The 20,157-nt window shown below is 45.5% G+C and overlaps 2 protein-coding genes across 3 annotated transcripts; one reads left to right on the plus strand and one right to left on the minus strand.

Annotated features, from left to right (window-relative positions):
* The first annotated feature begins 761 nt into the window (after window positions 1-761).
* On the plus strand, window positions 762-6,848 carry LOC147041501 (uncharacterized). The gene is made up of 3 exons (XM_085938829.1): window positions 762-1,388; window positions 1,669-1,825; window positions 2,074-6,848. The coding sequence occupies exons 1-3, from the start codon at window positions 762-764 to the stop codon at window positions 6,846-6,848; spliced, it is 5,559 nt and encodes a 1,852-aa protein (XP_085794955.1).
* A 1,515-nt stretch (window positions 6,849-8,363) lies between these two features.
* Window positions 8,364-20,016, minus strand: LOC147041502 (uncharacterized). 2 transcript variants are annotated; one of them, XM_085938828.1, is made up of 11 exons: window positions 19,933-20,016; window positions 15,282-19,018; window positions 11,416-15,215; window positions 11,244-11,337; window positions 11,088-11,163; window positions 10,924-11,014; window positions 10,712-10,843; window positions 10,532-10,621; window positions 10,224-10,367; window positions 9,970-10,154; window positions 8,364-9,829 (listed from the first exon to the last, which is right to left on the minus strand). In XM_085938828.1, exons 2-11 carry the CDS (start codon window positions 19,015-19,017, stop codon window positions 9,661-9,663), a joined length of 8,517 nt encoding a protein of 2,838 aa, XP_085794954.1. In that variant the 5' UTR covers window position 19,018; window positions 19,933-20,016; the 3' UTR covers window positions 8,364-9,660. The 2 variants fall into 2 exon arrangements, with proteins under 2 accessions (XP_085794954.1, XP_085794953.1); XM_085938827.1 differs by having other exon boundaries at window positions 11,416-19,018.
* Window positions 20,017-20,157: the final 141 nt, after the last annotated feature.

The raw sequence follows: 20,157 nt of genomic DNA on the forward strand, positions 1-20,157 counted from the left end.
AGCGTGGGGAGATTAGCACCGAGCAAAGATTAAGCAAATTAGCCGCAACAGAACGGCCCAAAATAAACAGTTGCCGTGGTAGCAAGCCGGCCACAAGTCGGGATGTAGAGCACCGTGGTTTTTAGAGATTTCAAAAGAAGAAAATTGCAGGTTTTTTTTTATAATGACAGCATAGGTGAGTTTTGCATTCTTATTATTGTTGTTGTGGTATAATTTGGAATATAGAAACCACAAATCGCTCAGAGTCTATTAAATTTCTCCAAAATTATTCCAAATAATTAATAAAAATACTGCTTTGGATGAAGATATTTTATCATATTTATTTATTTATATGGAATTTGCTTTACGCAAGAGGTATTAGAAAATGTATTAGCCAAGCAGTCAATTGAAGGTTCAAGTCAGAATTAACCAGACGGAAATGAACACTAAAATCACTTGGAATGCTTCTGTAATCGTTCATATAAGAACATAGAGGTGAATTGTTATTTTGGAAAAGACTGCCATTTCAGATTTACGAGAGAAAACAAAGTCATCAAAAATATTTTCTATGATCGTGATTTTACATGCATTCCTGGACAGAGATGTTTTTGTGCTTTAAAATGCCTCGTTTCTTTTGAAAATGTGAAACAAAAAGAGCGAAGCGGTGTAAGATCTGTTTGTTAAGCTCTGCGTGTATTTTTAGCTGCAGTCCTCAATTCAAGAAAAGCTGCGAGCTAAACATTGCAATCATCTTCTCCTCCCTCACAGCCAATAAGACAGAAATGAACGATTCGGGCCTTCGCGGGATCCCCCCTGACCAGTCGTCGGGGAGTCTGCGCACCTTGGGCAGCCCCCGTGTTAGCGTCACCGACCCCATTTTGTCCAAACGCGTGTGCTTCTACAAGAGCGGCGATCCTCAGTTTGGCGGCCTGCGTATGGTCGTCAACAACCGCACCTTTAAAACCTTCGATGCCCTCCTGGACAGCCTGTCCAAGAAGGTGCCGTTGCCGTTCGGGGTGAGGAACATCACCACCCCCCGGGGGGTTCACGCCATCAACACACTGGACGAGCTGGAGGACGGCAAGTCCTACATCTGTTCTGACAACCGCAAAGTAAAGCCCATCAACCTGGCACTGGCCAGGAAGAAATTGGCACCCTGGTATCACGCCAGGCCGGTGAGTTCCCGGCGGCGGAACTTGCAACGGGCCAGGGCTTTCCCTGGGCGGCAAGAACCCGTGCTCGTGCGCACGCCAAAGAGACTGGTGGTCTTTCGGAATGGAGACCCTTCCGTCAAACACGCAATGGTGCTCCAAAAGAGGAGCACGGCCACGTTTGAGTGGATTCTGGAATATATTTCGGAGATGATGCAGTTCCACGTTATGAAGCTACACACGGCCGATGGCAGACGCGTAAGTGCATCCACGTTTTTATGTTTCCGCTTTGAGAACGCAGCACGACCGGCTCATATAGAACACTTATCACTGCCCTGTCCCATAAAGGGAAAGTCTTAAGCTTCTTTAGCATCCACCCTAATCTCTCACATTGCATTCTGGGATACTGCCATGTAAGGCAACTGGTCAGGGATCTTATTTCAACTGAGAAGATCCGAGAAGATGGCCTTATCAGTTATGACTCCAATGAAATCAGTCTCGCTCCCTGAAAGTGACACTTTTGTTTCGTTTGCTGAAGGTTGAAGGGCTCCCGAGCTTGATCTTGTGTTCCGGCGTAGTGGTGGCAGCGGGCAAAGAGCCGTTCAAACCCGCAAACTACAATGTCCGAAAATCATCGGGGTCCATGAGGCTGCCCGGGAACCGGATGAGCGTCAGGAGACTGAAGGCGCTGAATCGTAAGTCGAATTCATTTGAATCGCGAAGGGCCTTTTAGTCACGTGACGCGTTATCCACCTGGTACCACAAGACAAAGCCGGAGAAAGTGCTGACACAATGTCATTACGCATAACACCGTAGATGACCTACATACGGTATCTGTCAGCCTGACTACTCGTAGACATTGTTTTTCTCTCTTCTTCTTTCATGCCTCCTGGGTATCCTGCTCATCCTCCACTTCTGCATGAAATCTTCTAACATCGAGAAGAAAAAAAGAAATCACCGTCGTACGGTTCCAAGTCCAGGAACTTCTCCGCATCCTCTGAGCGTTACATCGTGAACAAGATTCACAATTCCCTCATGGAAAGCTCCTGTGACCTCCCCACCCATCCCACCAACTCCATAGGATACGAGTCCGGACATGTCGTGGCTGAAACAGAAGGCGACGAGCTGGAATGCGTGCAGCCTGACGAGGACGACATTGAGAAGTCCTTTCGAGTGAACCAAGATGGTAGCATTTCGGTGGAGATGAAGGTGCGCTTGACCGTCAAGGAGGAGGAGATGCTCCACTGGACGACCACCTTGACCCGTTCCAGCATGGCCAATCAGCTTAATGTGACGAGTCTTCCCGAGCTGGAGTCGGAGAAGGACGGCTGTCCCGCCACAATCTCCTCCGACCACACCATCAAGGATGAATCCAAAGACGACGGCAACGACGAGAATCCGCCGCCATTGGGCAATGGGATTTTAATTCAAAGCAGCTATGAAGAAGATGTCAAAATGCAGGCAACATCTCCTAGGAGTGCGCCAACCCCGGGAGAAACACAAATCGGAAAGAAGCAAGCTTCAATGGAGAGCAGTGGATCCATTGAATCTTACTCTTACCAGGAAGAGATAGAAAATGGAGCTCTGACCGAGCAGTATTGCGTGGTGAGGCAGAGAAGAACCAGGCCCATCCCCAAGCCGAGAAGGCTGAACTCTGTTGACACTAACGGTGTGAACAGCGCAAACATGTCATCGTATAAATCGGATGAAATCATGCATGTGGAATCCAGCGGGGAGGAGATCACGGAAACCGTCTTGCATATTTATGAACAGCAAACTTGCCAGGATAATTATAATGCCAACTTAAGTTCATTTCCAAGGCCCACCACTTCAGAAACCGGACATCTACACAGAAACGACGAGTTTGAACAGGAATCGTGGGAACCCTCGACATCCTCCGACTCTGTTGGCATCTGGAATGCCGGGAACAAGCTTGCAACAGCAGAGTTGCCTTCTCCTAAGCATGGCAGAATAAAAGAGATGAGACAAGTAGCCAAGCCTACCAAAGGCAAAGAAAAACAACCTCGGCCTAAGACCAAAAGGATTCCCCAAAAAACAAGGAAAGGCCTGAGACGTCTTCTGTCGCCTGGTAAAAGGCAGAGAGAAAATTCATCGGGAAATGCCAAGAAACACAAGAAAGCGACACCGTTCTCCAGTGCTGGGTTCATCAGGAGAATTTACGGGAATAAATTAAAACCAGCCAAAAGCCTGAAAAACCTTAAAAGGAGAACAACCAAAAGCAGGGAGGGCAACGCTGGAGCAAAGAGCACAAAGCCACCAGATAAAACACACCAGAAACCAAACATAAAGGCACGCGGAATGCTGACTCAGCATGGAGAAACGCATCGTAATGTCAGTGAACAAATGTCCCTTCCCGCTTTTGACTCCTCCAGCTCTGTTGCTAACGAATATGTCCAAAACTGGCTTAAGAAAGTGCATATTAACCAATCCACCGAATGTCAGACAGAAATTCAGGCTTCGGCAGAGAACACCAGAGAATTGACAATGCAAACATCGCCTGAGGATGTACGAGGAACTTCTGTCAGAGAGAGAATCCAATCCTTGGAGAACAAGATGGCGCCATCAAATCTTCAGACAAATGGAGAAGGAATAAATGCTCAGCCTAAAATCAATGAGATGCCACCTGGGAGCGAAACTAATATCAGAAGACTCGAAGAAATTTCTGCTATTCAACCACCTCCGCCTGGAGAAGAAATACAGAAAGAATCCGACCCCGAATATCACGTGAGTTGCAACCCGAGTTGCGTGCAACTATCAGAGAGAAGTCAAACGTCAGATAATCCTCCGCCATCTGCCCAGGCTTTACCGCACGCCCAGCGTGTCATGAGAATCACTCAAATGATGGAAGCTGTGGTTTCAAAGGAGGAAGAAACCTTATCAAGATCTGAGTCTATCAAAAGAGCACCTTTGGTTAGCAATGTGTCTCTGGAAAGAAAAATGTCCCTGAGAAAGTCTTGTATGGATAAATTTACCGTATGTAAAAATGAAGAGCGACAGCAATCGCTCTCGGATGTAAACAGCAACTTTTCAGCGTCTCCAAAAAGTCTTCCCTCAGAGGAGAGGCTGTCCTCATTCAGTACGCCATCAAGTGAGGTTCTAACATCTCCGAATAATCTGCCGTTACAAATCATGGGCAGTCCAAAATCACAATCTAAAAGATCCCAATCATTACAACGCCATTCAGGGGTCAAGAAAACATCACCCAATGTCAGCCCCTTGCCAAAGAAAAGGCAGACGCTCCCTAAATCAAAACAAAGCAAACAAACTAAATCGATGGACCAAGCATTGCCTCCGGTCAGAGAAAACTCCAAAAGGATGCTCCCCAGAAATTTGTCATCAGACTCAGAGGCTGCAGGTATAAGAAAAACACAATCCCAGAGAAAGCAGATGAACCTTCTGCAGGCCATAAAACCATCTGTTGAAACTGCTGAACCAATTGATGAGCTTCAAATGCAAGATCAAGAAAAATCCACAAACGACACAAAAGTCGATCTGCCAAACATCGTTGACCAGCCAAACATGGAATCTGTCCAGCCAAACATGGAATCTGTCCTTGAGAGCGTTTGCTGCTCCATCAAGTCCATCCAGTATGTCGCTCAAAGTCCATCGAGCTTGGAAATGACCAACAGTGTGCCAGACTTCTCCTCCCATGTGGCCTCCACGTTTGGTTCCTCGGCCAAAGTCCTCCTGGCGTTTTTGTCCATCGTGGCTCTTAAAGACAGCATTGCCAACCTCAATGTGAACCAGGTGAAGGCGAACGACGTGAGCTGTGCTGAGGCTTTGAGAATGATGGAATCCCTGAAGGAAATCGCTAGCATGGAGAACTCCCACCTGTTCGAAGACAGACTGTCGGCTTTACGCAAGTCGTGCTCAAGGCAGCTTCTTGACAGCTGGAAGGACTTCCAGGAGCTCGCAGACGCATATCAAGAGGAAAACGCCATTGATGACCTCATTGAAAGTCTTGACGTACCCAAAATCATTAAAGGGGAACTTGTGTCTCGATCAGTTGGTGTTAGAAGCACGGGTCAAGAGAAGCTGAAGGCAAATTCTGAGGGTTGCAGTTCTGGGATGGCGGAATACAAGGACGAGTTGGCATACGATGATGAAAGGCAGCGGGAATTGAACCCGGACCTCGCATCACATTCAGTCGTGGAACAATGTTTGGAAGAGGAATACGAGAATAAACCACAAGAAGATGACTATTATGTGGAATTGAATCCTAGCGGGAGGGCAAGTTCAGAAACAGCACAACCACAGACCAAAGATAAAATGCAAAGTCTGGATGAAGAAAAGGGCTTGAATATTATTGTACAGGAAAGAATATCTGGACAGGACGAAGAGAATAAAGAACTCGGAATCGAGAAGAAGGATCCACAGAGAGACCATCTTCGGGATTTGGCCAATGACCTGAGTCGTGAGGACCATGCAGAGTCATCCGCGCTTGAAAATGAGCAAATACAAAGCTCGGCTGAGGAAGAATTGAGCTTCTATGAGAAGGTATCAGGCTCAGAGGAGGAACAAGGCTATTTAGCAAAATACCAAGTCCCTGTGACGGACACAAAATGTGAGAGATTGGATGGTACCAAAGACCAGTCTGATGAAGTGACTTCACAGCCTGTAGCGGTCAGGGTGAGTCTTCTGGAGATGCAGGTTGCTGAGGCCCAGAAAAAACAGTATCACAAGGATCAAGCCAAAAAGCTCTCGCTGTTGTCCGACGAGTCGATTGAAACGTTTCATCAGTCCAGCCGCTCGGCCCCGCAGTCGTCGCTATCCTTCAGCTACGACTCAAGCGGCGTGGTAACCGTGGAGCCTGAAGGCAACAGGGTCAAGTGCATCCGGGAAATGTTCCTGGCAAAGAGTTTCGCCAAAAATTCAAAGCAGAGCCTGAACGCAGCGCTGCTTTCTGAGACATCGGAAAAAGACGGCTATCGGACACAAACGTTAAACGAGCGGTCAAGCGGTGAAGAAGATCCGGTGCGGAAATCCATCAGCAAGGGCTTCGTTAGGAGAACCATCGAAAGGCTTTACGGGAAGACTAAAGCTCAAGAGAGGCCCCCTTCGGCCCCTAGAAACAAAAAGAAGCATTCCAACACTTTGCCTTTTCACACGGCGAGATGCAAAGCGGCGTCGGAGTTGTCGTACTTTAACTCCACCGGCGCGTTGGACACCTTGACTGAGGCCACGCGTTGCATCGCTTTCAACGCGCAAGTCGGTCCCGGCGATAGCGTTCCCATTGACGAGGGACGATGGCTGATCAGAGAGAACTCTCTCATCCGGAAATCAATTTCCGACCCGACCGGAATCAACACGAACCCGGTCAACGCCGCCCGAGATGAGGACGGCTCGGAAGACACCCCCTATTCCCTTTTCAGTACCACGTCAGAACCAGAAGAGCATAAAAAGTCCAAAAGGTGCACCTACTTCTCTTTGCCGCATACCAGCGACTCAGAGGTGTTTCAAGATGAACAGAGCGTCCAGGAAGCAAAATCGGAGAGTGGTGCCAAAATGAGAAATGGCTCCGCTGTGGGGATGGCGGACAACAAGGTACACCCGTTGGCGGTGGTCCCGGCGGACGGCGAGGCAGTGGTGGTGACGCAGCCCAAGAAAGGACACGGCGCGGTGAACCAAAGCCTCCAGGAACCCGACGTGTTGGACGTTTTATATAGCTTCTGCGGTGAAAACTGTCCCATCTTGTGAAAGAATGACTCATCTTTGGTGCCTATGTTTTCGAATGTTGCCATAGCCTTGGCATGAACAATCATTTCATTTTGATGTTGTATTGTGATTTAATAAGTCATTTGATCAATTCAAAGGCATGCAGAGATTTCACATGGAAAATGTTAGCCAAGGGATAAGAAGTGTAACGATACATTTGAAAATTTCAAACCATTGTAATTGCCTGCATCTTTTATTTTCTTAAAAGAACTATGTGACGCTTTTGATTTGATTTTTTGCGTACTTTGTTTCAATTCCCATATTTCATATTTGGAAGAATTTTTATATTCCATTTTAAATGTCTTCCCGTTTACACAAGATGAACATTTACTTCCCTTACGTTACCAAAATGTGAATCCAACTGTCACCTGAGTGCAGCTTGTGTAACTCCAGGCGTGCATTTTGTTTTTGTTGACTGTTTTTGTCCGTCATGAGGACAGAAGCTGTGGGAAGAATTAGCGTAATCTGTTTTTTAAAGCTCTTAGGACAGATCAAGTCCCAGCATGTGTCAGATGTCACGAAAGGTGCAGCTATAATTTGACCCAAGGTTCGGGTCACACTGTACAGTGTATTTTTCGTACGTGGTAGTTTGTAAAGTGAAGATTTTGAACATTTTTGGTTTTAAACATGAAAATCTCCCCCCTAAAATAAATTGCCAAGGATGTACTTACTGTTTTAGGTGTACGTGGTGTACTCCAGATGACTAAGGCAGCATGCCATGCTCCTAACCTTGCCGAGCACAGAACCAAAATTAAGCTGGGAGAAGGGGGCACACACCACTGGAACACAAAGAAGGTAAATTACTAGTTGTAGAAGAAACACCTTGGAGATTGGCTATTGACTTTTGTCACATGGGAGGAAAAATGTTCAAATTCAATGATCTGTATGTGTGTTCCCAATTTTGAGGTGTTATTTAACATTGTGCTTAGCTGAATTGTGTTCTCAAAAGAACAGTTTTACTGGTTGAAAACGTGGCAGCTGTAATGACTTTGTGTCTTTAAACTCTTGCAGTGAAATAATAATAAAAAACTATTTCCACATGTATGCCCTTGCATCATTTACCATGTTTGAATAGCAAAGTCACTCCCCACAGACAAATAATCAAGATGCGGCGGTCGGATACCTTGGTTGTTTTTCAACCCGGCCTGATTGCTATCATCTTTCCTCGCTTGAGGAAGTGTTTTTGTTGTTCCAAGCTTTTTTTTGGTGCTGGCCCGTGTTGTGACAGGAGCGTGGAGGAATGCACTTTAAAAGAAGAAAAACAGTACACAGCAGTTATTGTTGCTCACTATATGCTTGGGGAGGGTGGGGCGGCGTTTATACAACCGGCCACTAGGTGTCACTGCTCATGTAAGTGTTCTCTGTCCCTAGAAAGAGAGCAGGGAGGCTGCAATGCATTTAGTTTATTGTTTAAATAAATATTTTTTTTTTTTTTTTTTTATAAATCTCATCTATGCATAAAGTCATACGCACAAGGGGGGGTTAAAGAGCCTAGAAGACTTCCCACATTGTTTATTACAAATGTTATAGTGCGTGTTTATCTACATACCCATTTTATATGGTACAGTGTAAGTTATCAAGGAAAAGGATAATGATACTGAGCACTAGGTAAAAATAAAATAAGCCACTTAAATTCAGGCACAACATCAAAGCGTAATGGACAGACCGTTGTGTTGGGGGGTAAAAAAAAAATAAAAATACTCGTTTGGGTTACAATGCCTCGTCGCTTTAACAGCGAACAGTATATGGCTCAGTTTGGAATAACAACAGGTAATAATGTCGTCTAAAAAATATATTTGGAAAAAAATAGCCCCAGCTACACTTCTAAACAATTCTTTTTCAGATATTTGGTTGTCAAAATGTTAGTTTGAAATGTTGTGACAAACTATGATGGAGGTGGTAAAAGGGTTTAAAAAGTGAGCAGCCATTGATGGGGGAAACACCATGCACTTGATTGCATATGTTAATGCACACGAATAAAAATGTAAAACAGTAATCATAATCATAATAAAAGGGACAGGATTCATTTGATCTGAAGTAGTTTTAGGGCTTCACTGGGGGGAAATAAAATCTACAAGATTAAAGTCGTTTATTTTCAAAAGAAAAACACCGGTATATTTTCAAGAACAAAATCGTATTACGAGAATAAACTTGTATATTTTCAAGATAAAAAAAAAAAAAGAATCCTTTTCGAGCTAGTCTACTTTTCAACATAAAAAATTGTACATTTTTCTGATTGAAACTAAAATAAACTGGGCTTTACATTTAAAAGATAAAAAGTTGTATATTTTCAAGTCGTTATTTTTTTAACAAAATAGGTGCATATTTTTGAGATAGATGTTTTTTTTTTTTTTTAGTTTAGTCGTATCATAAGGTCAAATTTGAGAAAAGAAGCAGTACATTTGAGGTGTACATATTTGATATTAAAGAGGTAATCTGAGAATAGGTTTGTCTGTTTTCCTTGTTATTTTCAAGATAAAACTTTTTCGACGGTAGTTTTAGCTTGAAAATATTCAATTTTATTCTCGCCCTGAATTACGCCTTGAATCTTGTAGTGTGATCATTATTTTCTTTTCAGGGTTGCCCCAATACTCCTTGGTAGTTTCCACCGGATGTCGCTTGAAAATAAATCAAATTTTTCTACATCAAGTGTGAATTTGTTCATCCTGAGATTGGAACCAAGGCGCACGTGCGTGTCCATTTTTTGTGGGGAGAAAAGCGGAGGTGGATCAGACGTTTTTTTTGGCGAGGGGGTGACCGCTCCCGATGTCGCCCGCGCCTCCGGGCTCGACCGTCATACCGAGTCACTTTTGGGCTGGTTCGAGTGTGTGCCGCTGACAAAATTGTACACCAAAAACTGCGAGGTGCCAAAATAATGAGTGGCGAAGAGCTTGCCGTCGGGCGTCGGGTCCGAGAAGGCGATCTCGTCTTTGCTCAGGTACGAACCGTAGATGAAGTTGTTCCTGCGCAAAGAAAAAACGAAAGCGACTTTGAAGTGGATTCCCAGGCACTTTGAGCCGTGTTTTTACTCGACACTTAGGGAAACCCGGTGACAGAAATGGGAACAATTTGTGAGTTGGAGAATAGCGAGGGTGGTACCGACCTGAGGCATTCGACCAAACGCGAGGCGATGGCTTGACGTCTCATCATGCTCACCACCCAAATGCGGCTGATCCCGCACAACGCCGGCTCGGCCGTGGTGGAGCAGCACCACGCCCTCTGCCGTTCGAACATCAGCTTCTCCCCTTCCGAGCCCTCTGGCTGGGGATCCTCGATCACCCTGTAGCCCTGCGCAGAGCCCCCAAACACGCGGTGACGTAAGAGCGCCGAGCGTTGAAGTCCCGGCGGCGGACTCACCTCGTTGATGTGCTCGGCTATGAGGCACCCCGCTACTTTCTTGTCGTTGGTGATGAAGAGGAACGTTTTCGTCTGGGAGGGACACTTTGTCCCCACCTGCTTGAAGCCGAGATCATTGTCCACCATCTCCCTTATCTCTTCCACCTGAGCGGCGACAGGATAAGTTTACTCGGTGGAGAATACCGTAAACATAAAACTGCCATTTTGGGGCTGCAAAAAATTCATCTTGCCGGGCAGCAAAATGCAAGTTTGAGAGTCGTGTTTTAGTGCTTTGCACAAGATATGATGGCAAGGAAAACTTTTCCAACCTTCTTGAGAGCATATTTGGGATCATCAGGCAGAACCAGGATGATTTTGCCGTCGGGAAATTCTCCCAGGATCCTCTCCTTTTTCCAGCCCTGGCAATCACAATAAACAACAACGTGACAAAGTTTCTCGGTGTATTACGAGATGAGCTGAATTATGGAAAAAAATCTCTATCCGCTTACCACATATTTTACGGCGCTGATGAATTGGTTGTGGAAGAGCAAATGCTGCGATTCGTCCTCGGGGTTGGCGGCAGAGTACAGCATCCCGCATACGCTGCAGGCCACAGCTCCAAAGTGCTTCTGTCCTGCATCCTGTGGTACACAGACAAAAAATGCAAGATTACATCTCGACACATTGACTGGAGGAGCGATTCTTTCTCTCCTTTACTCACAATAATAGTTTGGCTGTCGTCTTTGTCCGCCTCCTTAAGTTTCCTCACTTCTCTTTGCAGAGTGGCTTTGTCTTTCACCTTCACCGCACCGCTGGAAAAAAAAATAGATATCAATAAATGAATACAAATTGCAATTGTTACGAGGAAAATAGTACAGAACTTACTTTTGACAGGATGTTTCCGACGCATGCCCATCCTGGACTGTCTTGGAGGTGTTGGTGTTTTGGCTCTGATCAGCAACTTTGGGAAAAACAATAATAATGGGTACGCCACAACATTTTTGAAGAATTAGGGAACAAGTCATTTAAAAATAAACAGACCTGCAGGCTCTCCTTCACATTGCTGCGTATCAGGCGGATTTGCGCTCTCTTTCGGAGGAGGGGGGCTTTTAGGTGGACTTGAAGCAGCGGTAGCCTAGAAAAATAGCATTTTTTGTTGTTGTTACATCAAGTACTAACAAAAATGTTTGAAATGAAATGATCAGGTTGTTACCTTGCTTTCCTTGTCTGTTGCTGGTTGAAGCTGGATGGTTTTGGCATGACCTGCAACTCCATCAGCTGGATGAGTGCCAGGCTTCATCTGGGATGTGTTTGAAGCCACGACTGACTGGTTGGTCTGAGCTGGGGCAAGGCCAGCTGTTTTTAGTTGAGGTGAAACCGACACAGTCAAAGCGGGTTTCGATTTCAGAACCGCAACTGATGGAGACGCTTTGGCGGGAGCAGAGGTGACAGACGTTTTTGACTGGGCACTTGAGGCAACGGGAATGTGTGGACCGGGAGAACAGGTGGGTTTGGATTGAGCTGGGGTTGGAATGGTGGGCTTTGATTGACACGGTGATGGAATCTGTCCAGCCGAGGTGGTCGAGGGTTTAAGTTTTGCCTGGCTGGAATGCTGAAGTGTGGCTTTCAACTGGGCCGGTGGATGTGACTGACTGTGAGACTGGTTAAGCCTCGGTAGAGGACTAACCCTCTTTGGAGGTGTCGGTAACGGGTCATCATCGAGCTCAAAATCATCAGGTGAATACCTGGGACGCGGTTTGTATGGCTTATACTCGACAGGCTGCGGTTTTGACGCCTTAAGTCCGTTGGGCATGGGTGGGGGAACAGCCGGTAGAGACCTCCTGGTGGACGACCTGGTGACTTTTGGGGTGGGATTTGGAGGGGTGACCTGAGGGCTCTGAGCCTTACTGCTTTGCCGTGTTACTCTGGTGATTTCGGCTTTAGGAGGTTCAGTCGGAGGACTTTCTGTTTTCGGGGGTTCCGTTTTGATTTCTGGTTCAGTCTTGGGGGCATCCGCTAGGGGTGCTTTTGTTTCACTCTTGAGAGACTCAGGAGCTTCTGGCTTAGGGGATGGCGGTTTGCTACTTAAGGTGGGAGTTGGAAGGGGGGCCGAACTGTTTTTTGGTGCGGGGTCAGCGGTCGTGGCATTGATGGAAAACAGAGCAGGTGGTAACATCGAAGCTTGCCAGTCCATGTCAGAGAAAAGTTGATTTGCCTGGTCGGATTTCATTTTCTTCATGCGCGCCCATGACATCTTCTCCCTTTGCAGTTCCACCTGTCTTAACCTTTGATATCGAGTTAGCTTCTTCTTCTCGTGGGCCTTTAGAGGCACGGAAACTTGGGAGACGAAGAAACGCCTCTTTGGCGGATCCTCTGCCAGCTTGGATTCAGCACCGGCAGGCTGCGCCACAGGGGGCTCCTCAGCAGGGGGCCCCTGCGTTGAGGAGCTTTCGGGTTCAGCGGGAGGCTTGACGTCAACAAGGGCTACTTCCTGCATGCTCACAGGTGGATTTTCCTTCTTGGCGGCTTCGCTTCTGGCCGCTGCTTGTTTTTCCTCTTCAATCCTCTTTAACAGCGTGCTGTCTGTGGCTATGTCCTCAGCAATTTCCTGACACAAGGCTAAAAGGTTGAGCTGCTGCCGGTTGGCCGTCCTTTTCATAGCGGCCGCTTTCTGCTCTGCCAGAGCAGCCAGACGCGCTTTGGTTCTGGCCTGGGTGTTCATTTCTTGCTTCTTAGGTTTCTCAAGAAGTATTTTGGTGTCAACGTCGGGCTTTAAGAAGGAATCGTTGGTCTTCGATACATCTTTATTTTCAGTCTTTTCCACTGCCTCTTGAAGAGAAGGCGTTTGAGTGTCAGCTTTGTCTATTATCGTAACGTCACTGTCTTCTTCGTTCGCCATCTCAACCACAACGATCTCATGTCCGATCTCCATGTCCTCCAGAATTTGTAATTCCTGGAGGGCAACGTTTTCCCCGCTGTCCTCTGTCGCCACAACATTTTTATCTAGAGGTTTCGAGTTGGTCGTTTCAACCGTGACGGATGGTGGTTGAAGGAGGTTGTCTGGAGTTGACTCAAAAGGTTCTTCTGAAGGTGGTCCAGGTAAATCTTTTGCCTCTTCACTTGAAGGTATCACTGGATCAACTTTGACATCAGAGGGCGGCTCTTCAGTCTTCAAAAGGCAGGTCTGTTGAGGTCCATTTATTGCGTCAAAGGTAGAATTTGGATCCACCTGGTTCACCAAACTGGGGTCAGACAGACCTGACGCGACGGCAGCTTGACAGACAATATCTAAGTGAATGTTGCTATCTGAGACTGGCTTGAGAATTACATATTCGTCAGATGTATCGTGTGGCAGGTCCACGGCAGGAAGATCATCCCGCAAGTGTTGAGAAACATCTGCGACAACCACACTACCATCTGTTGGTTCGTTATTAGACGTCTCTTTTTCCAGTTGCAAGTCATCTTTCACATCTTGGATACTTGATACATCTTCTGAGGACACCGAATCTCTCTTATTCAAAGCCAAAGCACCATCTCCATCGCTGTTTCTCTCCAGATTAGTCTCTGGAACTGTGGAGGTCTCTTGCACACCTATTTCAAAAGCTTCTTGGCAATTTGTCTGTTCTTCTTCAGCAGTCTTCTCATTTACCAGTTGCAATTTCCCCTCCATGTCTAAAGACACCAATTCTTTCTTCTCTAAACCCAGAACAACATCTCCAGCTTGGTTACTCTCTGGACAAGTCTCTGAAATGTTGGTTGTATTTTCGACCTGCATTTCAACTACTGCTTGGACTGTCCATTCGTCCGCAGCTGTCTTATTTTTTAGTTGCAAACGATGAGTCTCTTCACTTTTATTCGGAGACAAGTCCTCCTTAATTACTTGATTACATGGTACATCATCCGAAGATACTAAGACTTGCTTCTCCATGGCAACTTCGCCATCTTTGATACTATCTGGACAACTTTGCTGAACTTTTATAGTCTGTTGTTTCTCCATTTCAACTACTGCTTGGCCATCTGTCTGTTCTTCTTGAGCACTTTCATTCTTTTCCAGATGCAAATGACGAGCCTCTGCGCTTTCATTGGCGAGCGTGTCCATTTTGTCTTGAATACTTGGTACTTCCTGTGAAGACAGCAAGTCTTGCTTCTCCAAATCAGTGGTGGCATCTCCTTTATGCTCTGGGACAGTGGTGGTCAATTGTACTTCCTCCATTTCAACCGTGGTTTGGTTGTCTGTCGGTTGCTCTTTAGCGGTACTGCTATTATCCGGGTGTAAATAACTAGCCTTGTCTCGAGTACTTTGTACCTCCTCGTCTGACGCCAAATATTGCTTCTCCAAAGCCACGGCGGCATCCCCATCTTTGTCGCTATCTGGACTTCTGTCTGGACCTGGAACTTTGGTGGTTTGTTGTACGTCCATTTCAAATGCTGCATGGTCACCTGTCGGCTGTTCATCATTTTCCACTTGCAATGGACTAGCCTTCTTACTTTCCTCCATCATGTGTTCCTCCTCCTCCGAAGGCACCAAATCTTGAACCTGTAAAGACATTTCCGATTCTTCCTCTGCACGGGTCTCGGGAAAAATGGTTGTCAGTGGGACCGTCACCATTTCAAGTGCTTTCTGGCCAACTGGTCCTTCTTTAGCCATCTGCTCATTTTCCAGTTGGAAATGACTGGCCTCCATGCATTCATTGGGCAAGTCCTCTTTTGTGTCTTGAACACTCGATATGTCCGTAAAAGAGAACAAAACCTGCTTCTCCGGTGCCATAGCAGCATCTGCATCTTCAATACTCTCTGGGCTACTAATAGGCTCGTACACTATCTGGTTTTCAACTTGTGATTGACTTATTGCATCGCTCTGCTCCTCGGAAGTAGTGGGTACAGGAGCAGTGTCGGTTGGTTGGGCAAAAACAAAAACTTGGACTTCAGTAGTTTCAGCTGTTTCTTCTACAGTGTCATGATAGCCGTCTGTCTTTGCGGTAGCTTCATCATCTTGGTAACCCGTCTTTTCCTCTAATAAAGAATGAACAGATTCATTCAAAACAATGTGATCAAGGCCAACTTCAGCCGCCTCTTCACCTTGAATGACGCTTGTTACTGCATTAGAAGTGTTTGCCATTTCCGGTACCGCATGCTTGAGTTGAACTTCAGCAATGTCTTCATTCTGCACTGGTATTTCCTCAGTAGAAGTTGGAATCGAAACACAATCCGGTGTTGCCAGTATGTCCATCTCTGGTTGGTTTACAGGAGCATTTGAATCTCTGGTGATGAATTCGGTGACCTTATTGTTCCCCAAGATTGAGACGATAACTGTCGATTCGCTGACCTTCTTATTTGTGTCATCTTCTTCTGCTACCATTTCTACTTCTGTGACACACTGTGTGGTACCTTTGTTACCATGACAGCCAGTGGCAGTTAAATCAGGACCGGTTTCACCTTCACGTACGATCAGCATATGTTCTGCGACCTCTTGCTTTTCGTTGCTTCCTGCTGAGTCAGAATCCACTGGGGCTGATGCTGTTTGTGATACATGCTCAAGATTCAAGTCCACCGTGTCATTTTTACTTGAATGATGTGTTGTGGTGTCTTGAGAAGTCTCATGTAGCAACTCTGTTTCACGATGTATTTCCAAGTTTGAGGTTTCCACCATTTCACTTTCCAGTTTTTGTGTCTCGTACAAAGTCTTTGTTGATAATGCAGCCTGATTCTGTTGAACACCAGAATCTTCACACTCCATGTCTTCAGATACTTTCGCCTGATTCTCAGGAGCATCGAGTAATTTTGCATCCTCCAGGCTTTCTTCTACAAGAACTTCAGAAGACATTGTGTCTGCTGTTGGATGCATATCTGGTTCTGCTTGACTTTTTGGATTTTCCGATTCTTCAGTGCTTTGAATTTGGAGGTCAGTTGGACTCACAGGTGTAGCTACACAGTCCAAATTAAACTTGTTTTCATAGTCACAGACATTGAAATTCTGACTTTTGTTCACCTCGACTCTCTTGTGCGCTTCTTCTGATTCCTCCATAGCAGTTTTGAGTTCTTCTGTTCCACCGGTCTTGAAATTCTCAGGACCTAAACCTTTTTGTGTAACAGCAGTGGTGCAATGGCTAACTTCAGGGCTCTCCTGGATGTTTGCCTTTGGCGCCGTTTCTGCATGAATAATTTTCAAGTTTATATTTGCAACCTCATTGTCATTTTGGCTGGAATGATTATTGATTTCCTCCCGAAGCAACGTAGCGGTTACTCTTCCCTCCGAGGGCATTTCCACATCTGTCTGCTGCTGTGAGATGACATGTTGACGGGGCATCTCCATCGTGATGTTTTGCTTGCCGGCCGACTCACAGTGAGGTGTCGACACCTCAGTTGTGTTGATGCTTTTGTTGACTTGCTCCATCTTTTGTTTGAAGGGATTTGCGATGATTCTGCTATCAGATTCCATATGCTTCTCCTCAATCTGACTTTCTGCATTAAAACAATCGCCAAGGACCTCTTGATGTTCCTCTAAACTGTCTATGAGGACCTCATGTGGCCTTGGTTCAATTCTTTGTGAACGTGACAACTCTTCAACATTACTTTGAATGTTTTTACCTGCCTCCGCTTCTGTTTGATTTTTTTCAGTGGACACCATTTGATGTTCTTCAATGTGGCTCTCTGTAACAAAACAGTTGCCAAGGGGTTCTTTTGGAGTGTTTTCAGTTTCTTGTGAAAGTGAAGCTGATGCTAATATGTTGTCTTCAACAGGACATACTGGGCTTTGAACAGGCTCCATTGAAACTGGATTTATTTGGTCAGTCTGACTATTTAGGGTTCCACGGAACTCTTCAACTTGACTCTCTACGGTTAACTGGTCAACCATGACCTCTGGTGGTGTGGGTTTCAATAAAAGCGATTGATTTTCAGACACACATTTTCCACTTTCTGATTGACGACAGTACTCCACTGTTAACATTTCTTGAACACGGCTCTCTATTTGAGTTTCTTCAACTTGTGTATTAAGATTTTCATCGAGGACCTCTTGTGCTGCGGGAACATTTTTCTTTACAATTGGCAAATCTATGAAGGTTACTTCAGTCTGCCTTTTTTCATCAGCTGCGGTATAGACAATGGATGGAATGATGGATGTATTCTCTGGAGTTCCACTTGCCTTTCTTTCATCCTGTGCATTGTGACTTTCAGTGAGGACCTCTTGTGACGTGGGAATAGTTTCCTCTGAAATTGAAAACATTTCAGTCGGTGTGTCTGGTTTACTATCGGACTCTGTTGCACTTAGATTTGCTTCAGTACGACATGCTGGGTTTATATCAGATTCCATTACTTCTACGGTTACTTCAGGCATTTCCATTTGACTTTCCTCGACTGAACACACTGCGAGAACTGCTTCTGGCACATCTTCGGTCTTCTTTGAAAGCACCTCAGGCAAACTTTCCAGAGTTCTATTACACTCAAATTCAATTTGGCACACATCTTCAATCTTACTGGCCGGAATTCTATCGGACTGTCTTACTTTCTCAATCTGAGGATGCCAGTTAGTACCAGTTTCCGTAAAAGTTGATTTTTCTTGCATCTGACTCCCAGATGTGCCCTGCGATTGGCTGGCAACCGGTTCAGGGTGTCCCCCGCCTACTGCCTGTTGACGGCTGGGATAGGCTCCAGCACGCCCGCGACCCCCGTGGGGATAAAGCGGTACAGAAAAAGGATGGATGGATGGATGACTCTCAGATGTTGAAGTTAGAAGTTCTTTAAAATGACCCTGCGGGTTTTGGTCGGATTTAGTTTCTGTTGCCTGAGTATCTGGACATCTATTTGACTCGGGTATACAACTTTCTTCAATGCTTGTCTCAGGATTACAACTTTCCAACACAATTTCTTCAGCATTGGCGTTTGGGGGCATCTGATCTTCACCAGATACATCATTAAGTCTCTTTAAGACACCGCTGACCGTCACGTCATGCTTTTCCTGGTCTGTATTTTGTGTTAAATCCTGCTTCATAACACTCGTCACAGTTTCTATACATTCACTGATGGAACCAGTCGGCCAATTTTGTTCACAGACTAACTTTTCAAGATGTGCATCTCCGTTGCTGGAACAAAATGTTCCCGCTGCCCGGCTTCTGATAGCAGCAGCAGTATCCTCTGAATGCGTCAAGGACGATGCGAGGGGATGGTTAGCAGGAAGCCTTTGGTTGTCTGCTTCTTTTCTCTCCTTTTCTTCAGCCGTAAATATGATGTTGGCTGCCGTACTTTCCTTTGTGGTGTTTTCTGTAGTGTCCGAAATGCTGTCAAGACTGGAGTCTGATGATTTGCCATAACTGTGCTCATTCTGGACAAATTCTGCTGGAGGGGACGGTAACTCTTCACTCACCTGCGGCGAGTCGGAGGCCGGCTTGGTTTGTATTCGGCTTGAGGATTTCTTTGTGAAACCCTGCTCGTTGCTCTCAGTGAAAAGTCCGTCCTTGCTGCTGTCGCTGGGCGTGTTGGCGACATTGAACTCGGTGTTAAAATCATCTGACGGAGCTTCCCGACAGAAGGCACTTGAGTGTTTTGTGACGGGTGGACCTAGAGTAGTGCTGATTGGTGAAGTCTGTCGGGATGACTTGGATGGGTTTCCTTCCGTGGCTTCTTCTTCTTCTGAAAGTTTCCTTTTGGTTCGAGGGGCAACAGCATCTGTAATTTCATGCAAATGTATTTCTTTATGAGACCTGTTGTTGATTGCCGGTGCGGTTTCGGACTGGAGCGCTTCACCGACGTCTTCCAGCCTCCTCAATTTCGCTTGAGGATCGAGGGGCTCCTCTGTTCCTCGCTTTGAGGCTGGCATTCTGTCGAAAAGAATTTAACATGTTAATGAAATGACTATGAAGCATTTTTCAGAGGGATTATCCTGTAGTGTGGTGTGGGTTGAGGGATTTTTTTTTAAACTCCCTGATCTGCTTAGAAAACAGTGAGGGCTGACTATCGTAAATGTTAAATTTGCTCAGTATTTACAATTGGATACACACATATGACAGACCACTGGGCCACATTTGACCAGATTTCCTTCCTTGCAATCAATGTCAGCAAAGTGTTGGATGTCTCTATTTCAGAGAATATTTATCTTGTGGTGTGGGGTATATTAAGCACGAGTTGTCTTCATGCCGTCCAATTAATGAATGAAATTGTACACATGTAGCTACATAAGGTTTCGCTCGCATTTTAAATGTTAGTTAAGGTGTTATACAACTCTATTTGTGAACCCTACTCAAGCCATGTAACTGTAGCTGCAGTTCAGATGCGCTCACATATCAAAATATTATAGACGACGTGGAAATACGCCGCCAAAATATTTAACGAACATATCCAAACGATGTTTGGTAGGTGACGTCTAGCCGAAAGTAAACACTTGCCAAAATGATGCGCGACACCGCGGACAACCAACGCGACACGACACGCACTAGTTATGACGTTAGCACGCATATCAGTGTCCTTGTAAAACATTTTACACCCCGAATGCGCAGTGGTTGTGATGCTAGACAGGGCATTTAGTTAGCAAATAGTGGCTAGCGTGTTAGCTACAAGTGTACATTAACGGTGATGGTAGTTGTGGCTAAAGCTAAAGCTAGCAACTCGGCACCAAAACGCGGCTCGCTGACAAATAAACAAAGCAGCAGCGTCGCACAGCGACAGGAGGTTTAACTGGGCGTCACATTTTGGAATAATGTCAACAAAAGAACACGAAATTGACGGGGGAACTCACTTTGACGCTTTCTTTTTTTCGTACACCAGCTGTTTTTTTCTTGTGAATAAAAATTAACTGTACTTCCGGAGAATGACGGCGGAAATGACGTTTCGTCGCTGTCTGGTTTTTTTTTTCGGCCATTTTTTTTCCTATTTTGAAATAATAAAAACAAACATGTTGAGATCCATAACAATTCACAAATAAAATACAAATAATAAGAATTTAAGTGGAAAAAAATTGAAA

The sequence above is a fragment of the Syngnathus leptorhynchus genome, chromosome 19 (genome assembly GCF_054491065.1).
Source record: "Syngnathus leptorhynchus isolate UIUO chromosome 19, UIUO_Slep, whole genome shotgun sequence".
Classification (NCBI taxonomy): Eukaryota; Metazoa; Chordata; class Actinopteri; order Syngnathiformes; family Syngnathidae; genus Syngnathus; species Syngnathus leptorhynchus.

Coding starts and splice junctions, on each gene's coding strand:
- LOC147041501 (XM_085938829.1), top strand. CDS start 762: ATGAACGATTCGGGCCTTCGCGGGATCCCCCCTGACCAGTCGTCGGGG. Junction 1,389..1,668: donor ACACGGCCGATGGCAGACGC/GTAAGTGCATCC, acceptor CGTTTGCTGAAG/GTTGAAGGGCTCCCGAGCTT. Junction 1,826..2,073: donor GAGACTGAAGGCGCTGAATC/GTAAGTCGAATT, acceptor AACATCGAGAAG/AAAAAAAGAAATCACCGTCG.
- LOC147041502 (XM_085938827.1), bottom strand. CDS start 19,017: ATGCCAGCCTCAAAGCGAGGAACAGAGGAGCCCCTCGATCCTCAAGCG. Junction 11,015..11,087: donor TCGGAAACATCCTGTCAAAA/GTAAGTTCTGTA, acceptor TTTTTTTTCCAG/CGGTGCGGTGAAGGTGAAAG. Junction 10,622..10,711: donor TCAGCGCCGTAAAATATGTG/GTAAGCGGATAG, acceptor TGTGATTGCCAG/GGCTGGAAAAAGGAGAGGAT.